The following is a 13,911-nucleotide window of genomic DNA, read 5'->3' as shown; positions in this document are numbered from 1 at the left end:
TTCTCAACCCAACATGGTCCTAACAATCCACCACCTCCGCATCTCCCAATCCGAACGCGTGATCTGGCTCTGCGAAGAACTCTCCATCCCCTACGAATTGAAATCCTACACCCGCTCCCCTCTTCTCGCGCCCCCGGAGCTAAAAGCCGTGCACCCTCAGGGCTCCGCCCCCGCCATCCAGGATGGGGACCTAACCCTCGCTGAATCTGGCGCCTGCCTCGAATATATCGCGCACAAGTACGGTGGCGGCAAACTCTTCCTCCCGCCAACCCATAAGGATTACGCGCACTTCCTGTACTGGTTCCATTGGAGCAATGGCACCCTCATGCCGACTGTTATGCGCGGGATGTTTGGGAAGTTTGCACGGTTGGCACCTGATAGTGAGGTTATGAAGATGAGTAATGAGCGCACGGGGAGGTGTCTTTCTATGCTTGATGAGAGGCTCAAGGATAATACGTGGCTGGCGGGGGAGGAGTTCACGGCTGCGGATGTTATGATGGTCTTTCCGCTTACGACGGGGCGGTACTTTGTGCAATTTAGTCTCGCTGAGTATCCTAACTTGGTGAAATATCTTGGACGGGTTGGCGAACGGGAGGCGTATCGGCGCGCTATGGAGAAGGGGGATCCCGGGTTGTCATTGGTTTTGGGCGCTGAGCCGCCCGAGAAGCCGCTTGTTTAGGTCTGATTTTGGTCTGGTGTAGTGGTCTTGAGAGTTTGGCTCCGGATGTCCATGGAACGATGTCTAGATATCTAGGTAGATCTGGATGTGGAAACCGTTTGGGCCGAGTCGATGGTGCAGTGCATTTCCTATCTCCTTTCAATATGCAGCTTCCAAATATCCTTTGTCATGGTGCAATGGGTTTTTTTTTTTTTTTCTTTTTTTTTTTTTCTTGTCTCTCTCCCCTATTCAATTTCTAAATCTCGCTGATGATTCATCGTTTCGTTATATTGATCGTGCCAGCAATGACAAAATCTCCCCCTTCCTATCCCTTCTCAGAACTACAATCCCAAATCTCCCCATCTCAACGGACCTCTCTCGTCTGATTACCCAAAATGAACCAACTCATTCCGAATTCTTCAGCTCATCCCTAACCTCACCCAGAGTCCTCTTCTCAACCTCGTCCTCCTCATCCGCCCCAATTTTGCCATTGCCATCCGCGGCAGCCCCCTTTTTCTTCTTCGCCGGAGTCCCGGTCTTGGTGGATCCAGCAGCAGCGCGCTTTCTAGGCGTCTTGGGCTTTGTGGGAGTAGCGGGCCCCGCACCACCGGCAGCAGCACCAGGAGCGGTAGCAGAAGCAGTGCTGTCGTCGCTGCCGGAAGCCTGTTTCTTCAGTTTCTGGAGCTGGTATTCGACGGCGCGGTGGGAGCAGTCTGTTTCGTTTCGCGGGAAAGATTATCATTAGCCATTAGGTAGCCGAGATCTGAGAATAAAACTCGCAGAACAACACAGCACGGATAACCTCAGCTCTGTTGAGTTGATTTGAGTTTATTACGTTCGCGGAGAGAGAGAGAGAGAAATGGAGGACGAAGAGAAGAGAAGAGAGGAGGAAGGGAACTGAGAGCTGACAGTGAACATACCGGGCCCGATGTACTCCGCCATCTCTTTGTAGTTGAGCTTTACGCTTTGAGCTTTGATCTGGTGAATGATTGCTAGGAGGAGCTAGATGCAAGAAAGGGAGAGTGTGTGGTTAGTGAGGTAGCCGGGAGGAAGGTCTGGTAGGTAGAGGAGGCTTACTTTTGCGTTCGCCTTGGCGGTCCACGTCATGGGCATTTTGGCGGTTTGGTAGTTGAGGCTGGGATGAGAGGATAGTTTTGATGATAAATGAGTGAGTTAGTGGTTGTGTTTGATGATTGTAATAATGATGATGATGTCGTTGATAGACGGGAAGATGGATGGATGGTAAGTGATGGAAGAAGAGATGAGAGAAGAAGAGAAGGTCGGAGAGGAAGGGAAGATACGGTTGAACCAGAGGAGGGAAAGAAGTGAGGTTGCTTAGTCGTTGGGATTAGTTGTGTGCTCCGTTTTGTTTCTGTGGAGATGCGCTTCACCTCTGAGGATATCAACTGCTGCTTGTATGTCGATTCCCTCAGAAGAGAGCTTTAAACCCACCCGCAGCTACGAGCTTTATGGGTGCAAATGCGAAGAGCCACGGATTTTCGCCCAGTTCCTTGTCGAGCGCAGAAAGGCCTACGGAATCGTCATCAGCACAGCGCAAGATACGGTTGCTGGGCTTCGACAACGTACCTTGCAGGCAAGGCATCAGACAGGCAGACAATGCGTTGGGCGAGGTGGGGGTACAGATGGCATCAAATGCATTCGTCCCGAATCCGACTAACAGACTTTTATCCCAAACTGTGCGTCACTATGCATCCAGGAACGCAATTGCTTCGGCTGCGTCAATCCGGGTCGCCTGGATTGTTGTCGGCGGGTTGAAGTATGAGCCTCAAACCATGCACACAGATGCTCTGATTATCAAACCTAACGTCGTCATTTGTCTCTCGCACTTGGTTTAGCATGCGCCGTAGAGACGCTTTGGTCCTGCCGCTGCAGATCGCTCGACCAGGATGCCCAGCGGGAGAGCGTTTACACACAGCCGACTATGTCGCCAACACGGGCCGGATCTTCGTTTGCTACGTAGTCCAAGCAATTGACGAGCCTCAAACCTCATGAAATGACGGCGGTCATATCAACGCTCTGCTATGCTCGTTCTGTACCCCCGGCAAAGCGACCAATAGCACACTTATACTTCCTAAACCAACACCTACCCCAGAACAACATTAGATCTTGTCAAGCCCACGCCACAACACCAAGGCAATCGGCAGCCGTCGTTGGCGCTTGGCTGAGAACTCTGAGCTCGAATACGAACGCCTTATCTTGACACGGACAGAATCACGGGCACAGCACATAGCCGCCCACGTCAGAGGTCAGAGCGCCAAAGGGCACATGAAAGTTTGAAACAAACAAACAAGCAAGTCTACGATTGACTTAAGCCGCGATGTTAGCGTCCCAGCATTAAGACGATACCACGGGCATCTATCCCGATCAGCTCTAGCAGATCTGTGAGGCCTCAATGAGCCGCCACATTTGCCCTTTTTTAGAGGCACCGCCGTTCGATATTTTCCACTTTGGGCAGCATTCGGCGCGCGCAGCCTTTTGTGTTGAGCACTGCTGCGCTATTTCTGGCACGGCGGCCAAACAGATGTACACTGTCGGTCGATGGCACACCGCCAGCCAGCAAACAGACTGCAATCGCTCGTTTTTGAGCACTGGGAGCTGGAGATGAGGTGGGAGGAATCCGGCCAGCATTATAAGCGTGGCAGTCTCCTCCTTCCATCTTATTTTTCCTGGTTGCATGAACTTTCCGCCGAGTTGAGCAGGTACTTCCATATTGCTATTCGCTATGTCAGACTCAAGTACACCAACTACGCCGCCGACTTGGGAAAAGGCCGTCAATGGCCAGGCCGCAGCAGCCCATCCGCGCGCGAATATCCCCGACTGGAAGTGGAAAGCCAGCTTAGGTTTCTGTGCCATCACAACCTTGCTCAATGGTATGTCTTCGTTGCATCGCATCTCAAACACCAGCTAACTTCTCAGGCTACGATGTCAGCAACGTCGCCAACATCCAGGCCCGCCTTTACGAAACGTTCGGCAACATCCAGCTCCTCCCATGGATCGGTCTGTCGTACAGTCTCGCCAGCTTCGCCGTTCTCGGTCTGTCGCGAAAGATCTTGTACTGCTTCGACATGCGCTGGGTGTACATTGCGAACGTGTTGGTCTTCATGGCGGGATCGGCCGTCGCCGGCGCAGCACCAAACATCCAGGCCGTTATTGTCGGGCGCATCATCATGGGTGTCTCTGGCGCGATCGTCTATCAAAGGTATGTCTCATCTTCTCAATAATCCCACCTCGCTGACTCGTCCGCAGTAACCTAACCTTTGTCGCCGTCTTCACCACACCCATCGAGAGTCCCCGTCTGTTCTCTTTCCTCTCGGCTGTCTGGGCAGTCGGGCTGGTTATCGGTGGTCCTATCGGCTCGGCCTTTGCGGCCAACTCAGACACTACTTGGCGCTCGGCTTTCTACATCAACCTCCCGTTTTGTGGTCTCGCTCTGCTTCTCAACGCCGTCGCCATGCCATCCAAGTACCTCGGCCCAGATATCTCTGTTCTTTCGCGGCTCCGCCAGAGCGACCCGGTGGGCCTGGTTCTGAACATGGCCTCACCAATCCTGTTCGCCATCGCGCTGGAATTCTCAGGCTCAGTCTGGGAATGGTCGTCGGGCCCAACCATCGCCATCTGGATCGTCTTCGGCGTCGTCGTCATCGCCTGGGCCCTGCAGCAAGCGTTCTCCATCTTCACAACCAGCGAGCAGCGCTGTCTTCCATTGCACCTCATCCGACGTCTGGACCTGCTCCCCCTCTGGGTCGCATCCGGCTGCGCGGGGGCATCATACGCCATAACACTCTACTACACCCCCCTCTTCTTTGCCTTTGCGCGCGGCCACGACGCCCTCCAACAATCCGTCCGCATTCTCCCATTCATCCTTGTCTTCATCGTAACCGTGATCCTTGTCGGCGGCAGCCTCCCGAAAATCGGCCGGTTCGCACCAATCTACCTCACCGCAGGCCTGTTCACCGTTTCCGCTGCGGCCGCAATGGCAAATACCATGAACGACCCGTCCTCCTCGGAGTCAGTCGTCATGGTCCTCGAAGCTCTCATTGGTATCGGACTCGGCTGCTCCTTCCAGCATGGCGTCGGTATCTCAAATGTCATTAATAAGAATTCGCCCAAGGACCGCGTCGATAGCGCTATCCTATTTAATATGGCGCAGATGGGCGCTATCGCGATCGCCCTCGCTATGGCTGGGAGTATCTTCCAGAATGTGGGGTTTGACATGTTGACGGATGCGATTGGGGATCATGGGTATACTGAGCATGACCTGCGGGAAGCGCTGGCCGGTGTATCGTCCGCTGTTTGGCAGTCGAGCGATTCGGAGGTCTTGGAGAAGGGAATCGAGGCCGTGTCGAAGGTTATTGCGCGCATGTTCTATCTTGTTGTTGCGGCGGGTGCGTTGTGCTTAATTTGTGTGCTGGGAATGAAGTGGGGGAAGTTGGACTATGGGCTTGCTAAGAAGAAGAGTGAGGACCAGGCTGAGGTTGAGAGTGAGGCTGAGACGACCCCGGAGAGAGAAACGGCGTGACAACTCAAGACTCGAGACAATCGCAGGTTACGGCTGGCTCAAGGGCGCAGCTTATAAGTATTGGCCATAAAAAGCGCTTCTGCATTCTATATCACCCGTACCCTTTCGGACAATTGCATAATAATAACGACCCAGAGCGATAGTAGCTTAATAATATCAACTCAAGAGACACAATTGCTTCATAACGTATTTGTCAGTCAATGGCCTCGGCCATCCCATATAGCCTTCCTTTTCATAAAAAAACCATCTATACCCCCTCACTCAAAAACCCCCCCTATAAACCATCCCCAAACTCCCCGGCATAGCATCCACAAACCCCAATCTGCTATACAACTTCCGTCCAGGCGCATCCGCCAAAAGATTAACATACGGCTCGCCTTCCGGCGCATTCTCCTGAATATACGCCAGTAAATGCCTGAGCACCGCCTCTCCAAGTCCTTTTCTCTGATGATCAGGCAAAACGGCCATATCGGCTATGTGGAAGTACCACCCGCCGTTACTGATTATGTTGCCCATTGCGACGGGCGTGGTAGTTGGGGATTGTGTGGTTGAGGATGGGTCTGGGTTGGTGTAGGTGATGTAGCAGGCGTACCAGGTTCCCTGCACAGCGGCGGCGCCTTGGGCCGGGGAGACCGGGGTTAGACCGCTGTTGCGCCGGAGGGCAAGGTAGGATTCCAGTGGGGGGGAGCCTGGCTGGAGCGCGTAGTTTTCTGGGAGGGATGGAGTGGTCATGGTGTCGGTGTAGACGAATTCAGAAGGGGTTTGAGGATGAATCGAGATTTGCCGAATGGTTTCCGGTCTGCAGAAGATATAGAGTACAGAGCAGATCGCGGGGATGGAGGGTTAAAAAGGTCCCGCGGGGCCGGAGTGTGGTGCCTGGCTGGCGTCTCCACCATCTCCAACTGTTGCCTGATGCGCATCAAAGTAAGATCGTTTTGCTTGGTCAGCCAATGTGCAGTAATGTAGTTACGGTGATTAGATTAATGGGAAGGGTTATGTTCGAGACCGGAGCGGAATCGGGGTGGGATCCGTCCCCCAGGTACCTGTCGCTTGGGAAATATATATTCCCGTAGGGATAGAAGGCTGGCCTATGCATTTAGCCTGGCGCAGTTTCTGGTCTACTCTATAGATCAACATTCGCACTAGGAAGTGAAGGTAGTAGGATATGCGCAGGGCGAGTATGGTCTATTTCTATATCTATTGTCTATACCTCCTCAACCAGGCCATTGTGTCTCAAATCGACGCGGCGGAACCTGGGCCAATCTAGTTAGCCCTCCCCAACACCATCTGCAGCAATCCCTGTCCCTCCTGCCTCTCCTCCGAGCCCCCCCTGGGCTTCTTCCAATCACCCCGAACAAGAACCCCGACAACCCCCAACGTCCCTGCAGTCATAAGCACAGGACCCCAAACCGCGGGGACGAACTGGCCTTTCCCCAGGTTCCTCCTCACAGACAGATACCTGAAGAGGCCGTACCCGAAGGACCAGACGCTAATAACTTGGCACAGGCGACTAGCGACTAGATCGGGACTCGTTTTTAGTCCCGTTCGACTTTCATTCTCCTTTTTCTTTTTTTCCTCTCGACAAACCAACTTGGAGCTCGATCCCGAGGTCGAAGTCGAGTTAAAGAACTGCTCGATAAGCCCTAACCGTCCCACAGCAAGACCCATCGCCGCAAAAGCCAATCCCATGCGCGTCCAAGAGAGGAAAGTGCGCTCGTTGGCTTGGTGGTCGCGCAGTTGGGAGCCGTTGTTTGCGATCGGTTTGGGGAAGAGGCGACGGAGGAAGACGAATGGCGCCATGGCTAGCTGAGGGCTTAACTGGACGGGATTATTGGCTATGAGTCAATGTTTGATAAGTGATTCTTGAAGGATTGATGTGGTTAAAATTTTGTTGCAATTTGGAGGCGCGGTCGCGAACGTGGTGTGAGTGGATCTGCGGCATTGGGGGTCCACTCTATGGGGGCCCTGGGGATCGGGCCAGCGGCTCGGGTCCGACACTCTACTCCGTATTTCTATACGAAGCTCATTCGCAGCTTTCTCGAAACTTGACAGCCACTAGAGCGCTGCTGAGTTGCTACCGGGTGTGAGCAAAGAGGCAGGCGGATGCATGCGGGAGCTGTTCGTGGCGTGCTTGCAGTGACTCATAATTCGAGGCTATTGAATACGTGCAGGATACGCATGTCAGACTGCCGCGGGGTTGTCCGTGTCTCCTCGGCCTCATCATTGGCTGGATAGCCTTAACAAAGGGTTCCATCGTTCATTCTGCGAACAAAAAAAAAAAAAAAAAACAAACCGGATGGCCGAGTCCAGGCTATCCTTGCATGAGCTGAGCTGAGCTTCGCTCCGAGTCGTCGATCATTGATGGCGAAACTGGAGACAATCGTCTCTTCCTTTCTTATATATAATTCCCGATCCCCAGGTTGAGTTTCCATCAGAGCTGTCCACATCTACATCTTCTACCATGACGGCCGACGCAAGCTCACCTTGGGGCTACCAATGGCGCTCGTCGCAGTCGTTCATTATCGCAACTGCCACAATCAGCTTATTCTCTGGTAACCCCACCCCTTTTTTTGTTTCCTCCCATCACGCTCTAATCAGGTAGAGTGCTTCCTCTTCGGCTTCGTCGTTCCAATCCTCCCATACATGCTCGAGCAACGCCTGCACCTCGACCCCTCACGCACGCAAACATCCACCACCGCCCTTCTAACAACCTACGGCCTGATCTCCCTAATCTCAGCCCCATTTATCGCACACTTTGCAGACAAAACACCCTCCCGGAAGATCCCCCTCCTTCTCTCGCTCGCGGCATGTGCAACCGGTACCATCCTCGTCGCGTGCTCCCGCGCAATCTGGATCCTTACGGCCGGGCAAATCATGCAGTCGATTTCCAGCGCATCGGTCTGGATTGTCGGGATGGCGACCTTGGTTGATAACGTTGATGGCGAGAATAAGGGCAAGGTCGTGGGCACTGCGATGTCTGTTGTTGCGACGGGAGTCGTTGCGGGCCCGATGGTTTCTGGCATTTTGCTGGAGGTGCTGGGGTACTGGCCTGCCTGGTCCGGGGCGTTGCTTCTTCTGGCCATTGACTTTTTCGCGAGACTGGTTATGATTGATAATCATGTTTCAAACCGTACAAAGTCGGATACAGGGGTTGAGGCTAACGAACAGACTCGCCTTCTCTCGGAACCCAACAACACGGATACACCCCCAGCGCCAGAACCAGAAACCGCCGACAAATGCCAGGATCGCGTCCCCGCCCGCGGCTTCTACACCATCATGCTCAGCAACCCAAAAATCCTCGCATCCCTCCTAAACACGCTCTGCCTCTCCATGATCCTCGCCTCGTTCGACACAACCCTGCCTTTACACGTGCGCGCCGTCTTCGGCTGGGGCAGTTTACCGACGGGTATCATCTTCCTCGGTCTCCAAGTTCCCTCTATCGTATTCGGCTCCTTAATCGGGTGGTTGCGCGATCGCGTTGGGCTGCGGTGGCCGTCAACTATCGGGTGGGGGCTTATGGCCCCGTTGCTTTGGCTTCTCGGTGTACCGGGTGCGGATATGCCCTGGGGACGACTTGAGCGTGGTGGGGAGGCAGTGTACATTCTTGCGATCAGTGGGCTAGGGTTCGCGTTTGCGTTTACACGTGGTGCGGGCTCGTTTCAGATGATGGGTATGTTAAATAACAACCGAGTCCTCCCTATCTTCTCATTCTGCTTGTCTCTACCAGTGCTAACAGACATAGCTGTGGTCCACGACCTCGAGCGCCAAAACCCAAACATATTCGGCCCCTACGGCGGCAATTCACGTCTTTCAGGACTGACCGAAGTCCCCTTTAACATCGGCATGATGCTCGGCCCGCTCGTTTCTGGGACGATCTCGGAGATTGTGGGGTATTATTGGACGAATACAGCGCTTGGTGAGTCTTTTTCATGTTGCCTGCTGTTCTAATGGTGGTAATATTTTTTTTTTTTGGCTGATTTGGTTGTCGCAGCTGGAATCTCATGCTTTGTGGCGCTTAGCTCGTGGGTTTACCTTACTGCGGCGCCGCAGCCGCAGCCGCAGAAGGTCAACGAGAGGGAGGAAGAGGGGGAGAGTCGCTGTTGTTGATGGCATGGGATCTGCCTTTGTATATGATCCAATAAATTGTTAGGAAGGGACTTAGTGAAAGAAAAAGCAAAAAGCAAAGGCCCTAATCCTAATTCTGAAAGGATATTACGCTCCTAGGCTCGTTGATTCAACCCAGAGACTGGAAATACATCAATGTTTAAATGGTCATCATCAAGACAAGAGTCGAATTATTCATGTACACCACCCCCTGAAGTTGATTCATTCCACTCCGTAACAACATAGATAGACGCTGCAAAACACCCCCACTCCAGCTCATTTGTCAACGTCCTCCACACCCCCCATAACTACATCAACCCCCTTCTCAGCGCCCTCCCAAGCCCTCTTCACAACATCAACAACCCACTCCCCCCTAGGTTTAAGGCGGAACTTCCTCTGCTTCGGCATAGTCATGAACCCAACAACAACCATCTCCCAAGGATCGACGACCTCTCCGCTCTCCAACGGCTCAATATCAAATGCCCACAGCAGACTTGCAACCTGCATGAATGTCCCGTCCGTCGCGACGCGCTTGCCCTGGCAGATTCGGCGGCCTTGCCCGAAGACAGGCAATGGGAGATCGGAGCGGAGCTTCTGCTTTTCTTGTCCAGAGGGGTCGGATTTGAGCCAGCGCTCTGGGATGAAACTCTGGACGTCGCCAAGTGCAGGGTCGAACACTTTCTCGTCGCGACCGATTGCCCACGCATTTGCGATAATCGTCCACCCCTTCTTGATACTCGTTCCACCGAACGAATCATCGCTATCTGCGCGGCGGGGGATCGAGCCTGGTGAAATAGGTCTCCATCTGAAGAGCTCATGCGTAACGGCATCGATATACGCTAGATTCGGACGGTCCGCGAAAGTAGGTAGCCGATCGCGCCCGACGACCGCATCAAGGACTTTATGCGCGCGAGTTACAAACGACCGATCCCGCAACGCGGCAATGAACAGCCACAGGAGTTGTCTTGGCGACGTCTCCATCCCACCTTGAATTGACGTCGCAAGTGTAAATGCCAGATCGAGATCAGAGACGGGTTCGTTCTCAGGCGCGTACTTCTCCGCCGTCGCAATGGCTTGCTTTGTCGCGTTCCAGCCTTGACTGTCGCGGCCGTGCCGGAAGAGTCGGCCGTATAGGTCTACTTGCGTCGCGAAGAGCTTGTCGGCTGCCTGTTGCCAGGGGGAGAGGAAGCGCGGGAGGTATCGCAGGAAGGGCAGGAGATCGGGGAGTTGCGGGTTCCCTGCGAGATGGGTGACTTTTTGCTGGATGGCAATGACCTCGTGCAGTGTGGTGTCTTCGAATCTCGGGATGCGCAGGCCGTAGTGGAGCGCCAATATAACAGACGACTGAGTCCGCTCAAGCATGGGGTACACTGTATCTGTTGAAATGACACCATCCCCCGCCTTCTCGATCGCGCACAGAATATCGAAAAGCAGCTGCTTCCCCTCGAGCTCCATAAGCGGCTGGTACTTTGGCGCCGCCGGCGCACCAAGGCTAGGCGAGAGAATGCGATGATGCAGCCTGAGATGGTCGTCGTAGTCGTGCATGAGCGTAAACCGCGACCGACCGGGTTCCGCGCCCGTGATCATCTCCATGCTCACGCTGGCCGGACGGTTGCTGTACCACTGGCTGCGACGGGAGAAGAGCTCGACGACGGCCTCGTAGCTGTTTAGGACGACGATCGGGATGAGCCCGAATAACTTGGGGACGGCAATTGGGCCATTTTGCTTGGCCCAGTCGTCCCAGTTGAGCAGAGGGTTTTCGACGGGTGAGCTGTGGAGGTCGCCGATGAGGGGGAGCTTGAGGAGGGGTTTTTTGTTCTTGTCTTGCGAGCCCTTGGGGTTCGTGATGGCGAAGTAGACCAGGGAGATGGCTCCTATGGCCAGGAAGACGACGAGGGAGTTCATCGCGACGGAGTCTGCAAAACCTGAGCTGGGGGTTTCCTGCGCCGCAGAAAAGAGCGGCAGCTAGGTCATTTTTTCAAGTTGGAGAAAGGAGAAACGCCGAGGCGTTCATTCGCACCATGCCACATGGTGTACCTTAGCGTCTTGCCCAGGGACGGAACGAGTCAGAAACGCAGTGCTGAGCGTCCAGTCACGGCATTCTCTTATTCAGCGTTCTGGCCAGCGGATAGCGACGGAGCGGATGCTGTTCCTGGTAGGACGCCAGAGTTCGCTTCGAAATCGAAGTTCGAGTGCGAGCGTTGGAGTCCTGGAGACCGGCCCGTGCCCTAAGTGGCCCAAGCCGCTAACTGCGACGGCGGCATCAGGCTGCAACAAGCGAGCGCTCTCTACCAATAACAGCGTGTAATCAAGTGGACAAGTCCAACAATCCCATTCAATGGCCCATCAATCCGGTTTTTAGAGTTTGCGGCGCTGCGGCCCTGGAGCAGCCGTTGGGACATTTGACGGTTGACAGGTCTGACGGATCGAACTCTGTTCCTCACCCAAAGTATAATATCATGCAGGTGAGGAATCCGAGAGACCGGTAACCTGAAGAATCACATTCTGCAAGCCACACCCTAAGGTTTTCGACAGGACGAACGCCATGAAGTGCCCTGTCCAACATCCGACGCGACTCATGAACGCTGGTCAAACCCCAGTGTCATATTTCGAACGGCGCCACGGGAAAAGCGGGCCTCACCTCCCTGGTGGTCCTGCTTTCAGGCCCCTTTGGGCAACTGTCGTCGTCTGATCCAGTGGTCCTGCGAGTTGCAAGGGCTCGGTCCAGGCGAGGCGAATCAGTTCGGCAATTAATCTGCATGAATTGAAACTGCATCTGCGGAGATGGAGATTCTTAATAACTGGGGGACCGTCTGCTGGTTTTTTCTCCTCTCGCGACAGACACCAGCCTACAGCCAGCAACAATGATAACATTCCCTGTTCAGACCCACGACCAGCGAGCGGTCCTCGGTAATGCCATTGCCTTTGCCATTCTCGCGGTCATTGCGGTCTGCCTCCGCCTACTGGCTCACCAGATCGCGCACAAGAAGTGGACAGCAAGTGACTGGTTCATCATCGCTGCTTGTGTACGCCCCACCTAAACCTCTCTCCTCCCCTTCATACCAAACCATCCATCTCACATCAAAACCAATGGACAGATATTCAGCGTCGGCCTGCAGTCAATCAGCATAACAGGCGTCATCCAGGCCGGAATCGGCTACGGGCACGTCGCAGAAATCGCAAGCACATACGGGCTGGAACCAATAACCAAGTTGTCCAAGCTCATCATCCCGCTGCAATTCCTCTGGGTGCTTAGTCTCAGCTGCACCAAGATCTCCATTCTCTTCTTGTACCTCCGCATTTTCCCCGTGCGGTGGCTCGTCTGGTCTTCATGGGCGACTATTACCGTTATCGCGGCGTGGGCAATCGCGACGATATTAGCGGGGTGTCTTGTCTGTCGACCCTTTGCGTTTAACTGGGATAAGACTATTCCAGGGGGTAAGTGCGGGAATCAGGTTACGAGTTTTACGGTCACGGGGGTGATTAATCTTGTTACGGACGTCGTTGTGCTTGTCCTCCCCATGCCGAGTCTGTCGAAGCTCCAGATGGCGACGTATAAGAAGGTTACCCTGATTGCGGTGTTTGGGTTGGGTGTTGTGTATGACCCCCGTCTCCCTATTCATCCCCTGTACCCTCTCCTCTACTTGGATATCCGTGTCAGGCACTGTCTGACTGAAACTACAGAACCTGCGTAATCTCCGCCCTCCGCATCTCCGTCCTCTCAACAATGGACTTCAACGACATAACATACACCATTCCGCGCGCCAACATCTTCAGCGGCATAGAACCCTGTCTCGCCGTGATCCTCGCCTCCGTGCCAATGATGCGTCCCTTACTCGGCCGCACGCGCACAACGCCACACGCAACTGGCGCAACACCCGTATACAACTCCGACGAGCGCTCAAAGGGCCACTCGCAATCAAAGTCTCTCTCCAAGTCACCTCGAAAGGGGTCGGGGACATTCGAGGATGGCTTTGAGAGACTTGATGACGATACGAGTCAGCTTTGGCTTAGGCCGCTGGGACCGAAACATTCTGCCGGGATTTCGGTTAGGCAGGATACGCTGCAGACTGTGGATGGGGAAAGGGATCTGGATATCTCGGGGAGTGAGGAGAATTTGACGGATTCCGGTGCTGGAAACGGGAATGGATGGGGGAGAGGAGCGGAGAGGGGGATTAGGGTGAGGCAGGAGTGGGCTGTGAGGGAGTCGAGGGGGCGATGAACATAAGGCTCCTGACTACATCGCTTGGGAGTATCTACTTAGGCACCTTAGGTTTTGGAGTTGTGTATGATACCCAGGGGTATACTGAATGGGAATATGGTTTGTTCGGTGATTCGGACCCTGCTAGAGCAACAATCCTCAGTAACAACAAGTACGAAATCCTGGAATTGGTTTCATACGAAGCGGTGTTGTAAACGGACGTCCCTCGCTCCCGATCGCGGGGAAAGGGGGGTATTTCGTGGCGCGGGAATGTGGACTCTTCGGGTCTATAGTGGGGACCAGAGTTTACAATACCAAAAAGGCATGATTTGCAGTCCAGGGTACATATAAAATCCACCACAATGACTCACAGTTCTCTCAGTTTGAATTGAACATTTTTGTTTCCAC

At 54.0% G+C, this 13,911-nt stretch overlaps 8 protein-coding genes across 8 annotated transcripts; 4 read left to right on the top strand and 4 right to left on the bottom strand.

Annotated features, from left to right (window-relative positions):
• Nucleotides 1–13: 13 nt before the first annotated feature.
• Nucleotides 14–679, top strand: BDV17DRAFT_286925 (glutathione S-transferase family protein; the record flags this gene model as incomplete). Its single annotated transcript, XM_073761047.1, has 1 exon — nucleotides 14–679. The coding sequence occupies one exon, from the start codon at nucleotides 14–16 to the stop codon at nucleotides 677–679; it is 666 nt and encodes a 221-aa protein (XP_073620081.1).
• Nucleotides 680–1,063: 384 nt separating this feature from the next.
• BDV17DRAFT_286924 (uncharacterized protein) lies at nucleotides 1,064–1,771 on the bottom strand (the record flags this gene model as incomplete). Its single annotated transcript, XM_073761046.1, has 3 exons — nucleotides 1,064–1,371; nucleotides 1,579–1,660; nucleotides 1,736–1,771. The coding sequence occupies 3 exons, from the start codon at nucleotides 1,769–1,771 to the stop codon at nucleotides 1,064–1,066; spliced, it is 426 nt and encodes a 141-aa protein (XP_073620080.1).
• A 1,531-nt stretch (nucleotides 1,772–3,302) lies between these two features.
• On the top strand, nucleotides 3,303–5,301 carry BDV17DRAFT_105388 (major facilitator superfamily domain-containing protein). Its single transcript, XM_073753756.1, has 3 exons — nucleotides 3,303–3,549; nucleotides 3,596–3,878; nucleotides 3,926–5,301. Exons 1-3 carry the CDS (start codon nucleotides 3,402–3,404, stop codon nucleotides 5,196–5,198), a joined length of 1,704 nt encoding a protein of 567 aa, XP_073620079.1. The 5' UTR covers nucleotides 3,303–3,401; the 3' UTR covers nucleotides 5,199–5,301.
• Nucleotides 5,302–5,459: 158 nt separating this feature from the next.
• BDV17DRAFT_286922 (GNAT family N-acetyltransferase) lies at nucleotides 5,460–5,930 on the bottom strand (the record flags this gene model as incomplete). Its single annotated transcript, XM_073761045.1, has 1 exon — nucleotides 5,460–5,930. The coding sequence occupies one exon, from the start codon at nucleotides 5,928–5,930 to the stop codon at nucleotides 5,460–5,462; it is 471 nt and encodes a 156-aa protein (XP_073620078.1).
• Nucleotides 5,931–6,402: 472 nt separating this feature from the next.
• On the bottom strand, nucleotides 6,403–7,485 carry BDV17DRAFT_251420 (YidH family protein). The gene has a single exon (XM_073756420.1). The coding sequence runs from the start codon at nucleotides 6,996–6,998 to the stop codon at nucleotides 6,462–6,464; it is 537 nt and encodes a 178-aa protein (XP_073620077.1). The 5' UTR covers nucleotides 6,999–7,485; the 3' UTR covers nucleotides 6,403–6,461.
• A 71-nt stretch (nucleotides 7,486–7,556) lies between these two features.
• Nucleotides 7,557–9,442, top strand: BDV17DRAFT_105365 (MFS transporter). Its single transcript, XM_073753755.1, has 4 exons — nucleotides 7,557–7,750; nucleotides 7,801–8,868; nucleotides 8,941–9,114; nucleotides 9,190–9,442. Exons 1-4 carry the CDS (start codon nucleotides 7,660–7,662, stop codon nucleotides 9,303–9,305), a joined length of 1,449 nt encoding a protein of 482 aa, XP_073620076.1. The 5' UTR covers nucleotides 7,557–7,659; the 3' UTR covers nucleotides 9,306–9,442.
• BDV17DRAFT_105358 (cytochrome P450) lies at nucleotides 9,363–11,326 on the bottom strand. Its single transcript, XM_073753754.1, has one exon. The coding sequence runs from the start codon at nucleotides 11,205–11,207 to the stop codon at nucleotides 9,579–9,581; it is 1,629 nt and encodes a 542-aa protein (XP_073620075.1). The 5' UTR covers nucleotides 11,208–11,326; the 3' UTR covers nucleotides 9,363–9,578.
• Nucleotides 11,327–11,979: 653 nt separating this feature from the next.
• BDV17DRAFT_298852 (putative integral membrane protein) lies at nucleotides 11,980–13,524 on the top strand (the record flags this gene model as incomplete). Its single annotated transcript, XM_073763785.1, has 3 exons — nucleotides 11,980–12,328; nucleotides 12,401–12,900; nucleotides 12,987–13,524. Exons 1-3 carry the CDS (start codon nucleotides 12,167–12,169, stop codon nucleotides 13,522–13,524), a joined length of 1,200 nt encoding a protein of 399 aa, XP_073620074.1. The 5' UTR covers nucleotides 11,980–12,166.
• Nucleotides 13,525–13,911: the final 387 nt, after the last annotated feature.

The sequence above is a fragment of the Aspergillus undulatus genome, assembly GCF_047715775.1.
Source record: "Aspergillus undulatus strain CBS 261.88 unplaced genomic scaffold BDV17scaffold_3, whole genome shotgun sequence".
Classification (NCBI taxonomy): Eukaryota; Fungi; Ascomycota; class Eurotiomycetes; order Eurotiales; family Aspergillaceae; genus Aspergillus; species Aspergillus undulatus.
The sequence above is the reverse complement of the archived record's forward strand: the minus strand, read 5'-3'. Positions and strand labels throughout refer to the sequence as shown.

Excerpts from the sequence above, each read along its gene's own strand:
- BDV17DRAFT_105388 (XM_073753756.1), top strand. The coding sequence starts at position 3,402 with ATGTCAGACTCAAGTACACCAACTACGCCGCCGACTTGGGAAAAGGCC. Across the intron at positions 3,550-3,595 it reads CATCACAACCTTGCTCAATG|GCTACGATGTCAGCAACGTC; the intron begins GTATGTCTTCGT and ends CTAACTTCTCAG. Across the intron at positions 3,879-3,925 it reads GGCGCGATCGTCTATCAAAG|TAACCTAACCTTTGTCGCCG; the intron begins GTATGTCTCATC and ends ACTCGTCCGCAG.
- BDV17DRAFT_251420 (XM_073756420.1), bottom strand. The coding sequence starts at position 6,998 with ATGGCGCCATTCGTCTTCCTCCGTCGCCTCTTCCCCAAACCGATCGCA.
- BDV17DRAFT_105365 (XM_073753755.1), top strand. The coding sequence starts at position 7,660 with ATGACGGCCGACGCAAGCTCACCTTGGGGCTACCAATGGCGCTCGTCG. Across the intron at positions 8,869-8,940 it reads GGGCTCGTTTCAGATGATGG|CTGTGGTCCACGACCTCGAG; the intron begins GTATGTTAAATA and ends TAACAGACATAG. Across the intron at positions 9,115-9,189 it reads TTGGACGAATACAGCGCTTG|CTGGAATCTCATGCTTTGTG; the intron begins GTGAGTCTTTTT and ends TGGTTGTCGCAG.
- BDV17DRAFT_105358 (XM_073753754.1), bottom strand. The coding sequence starts at position 11,207 with ATGAACTCCCTCGTCGTCTTCCTGGCCATAGGAGCCATCTCCCTGGTC.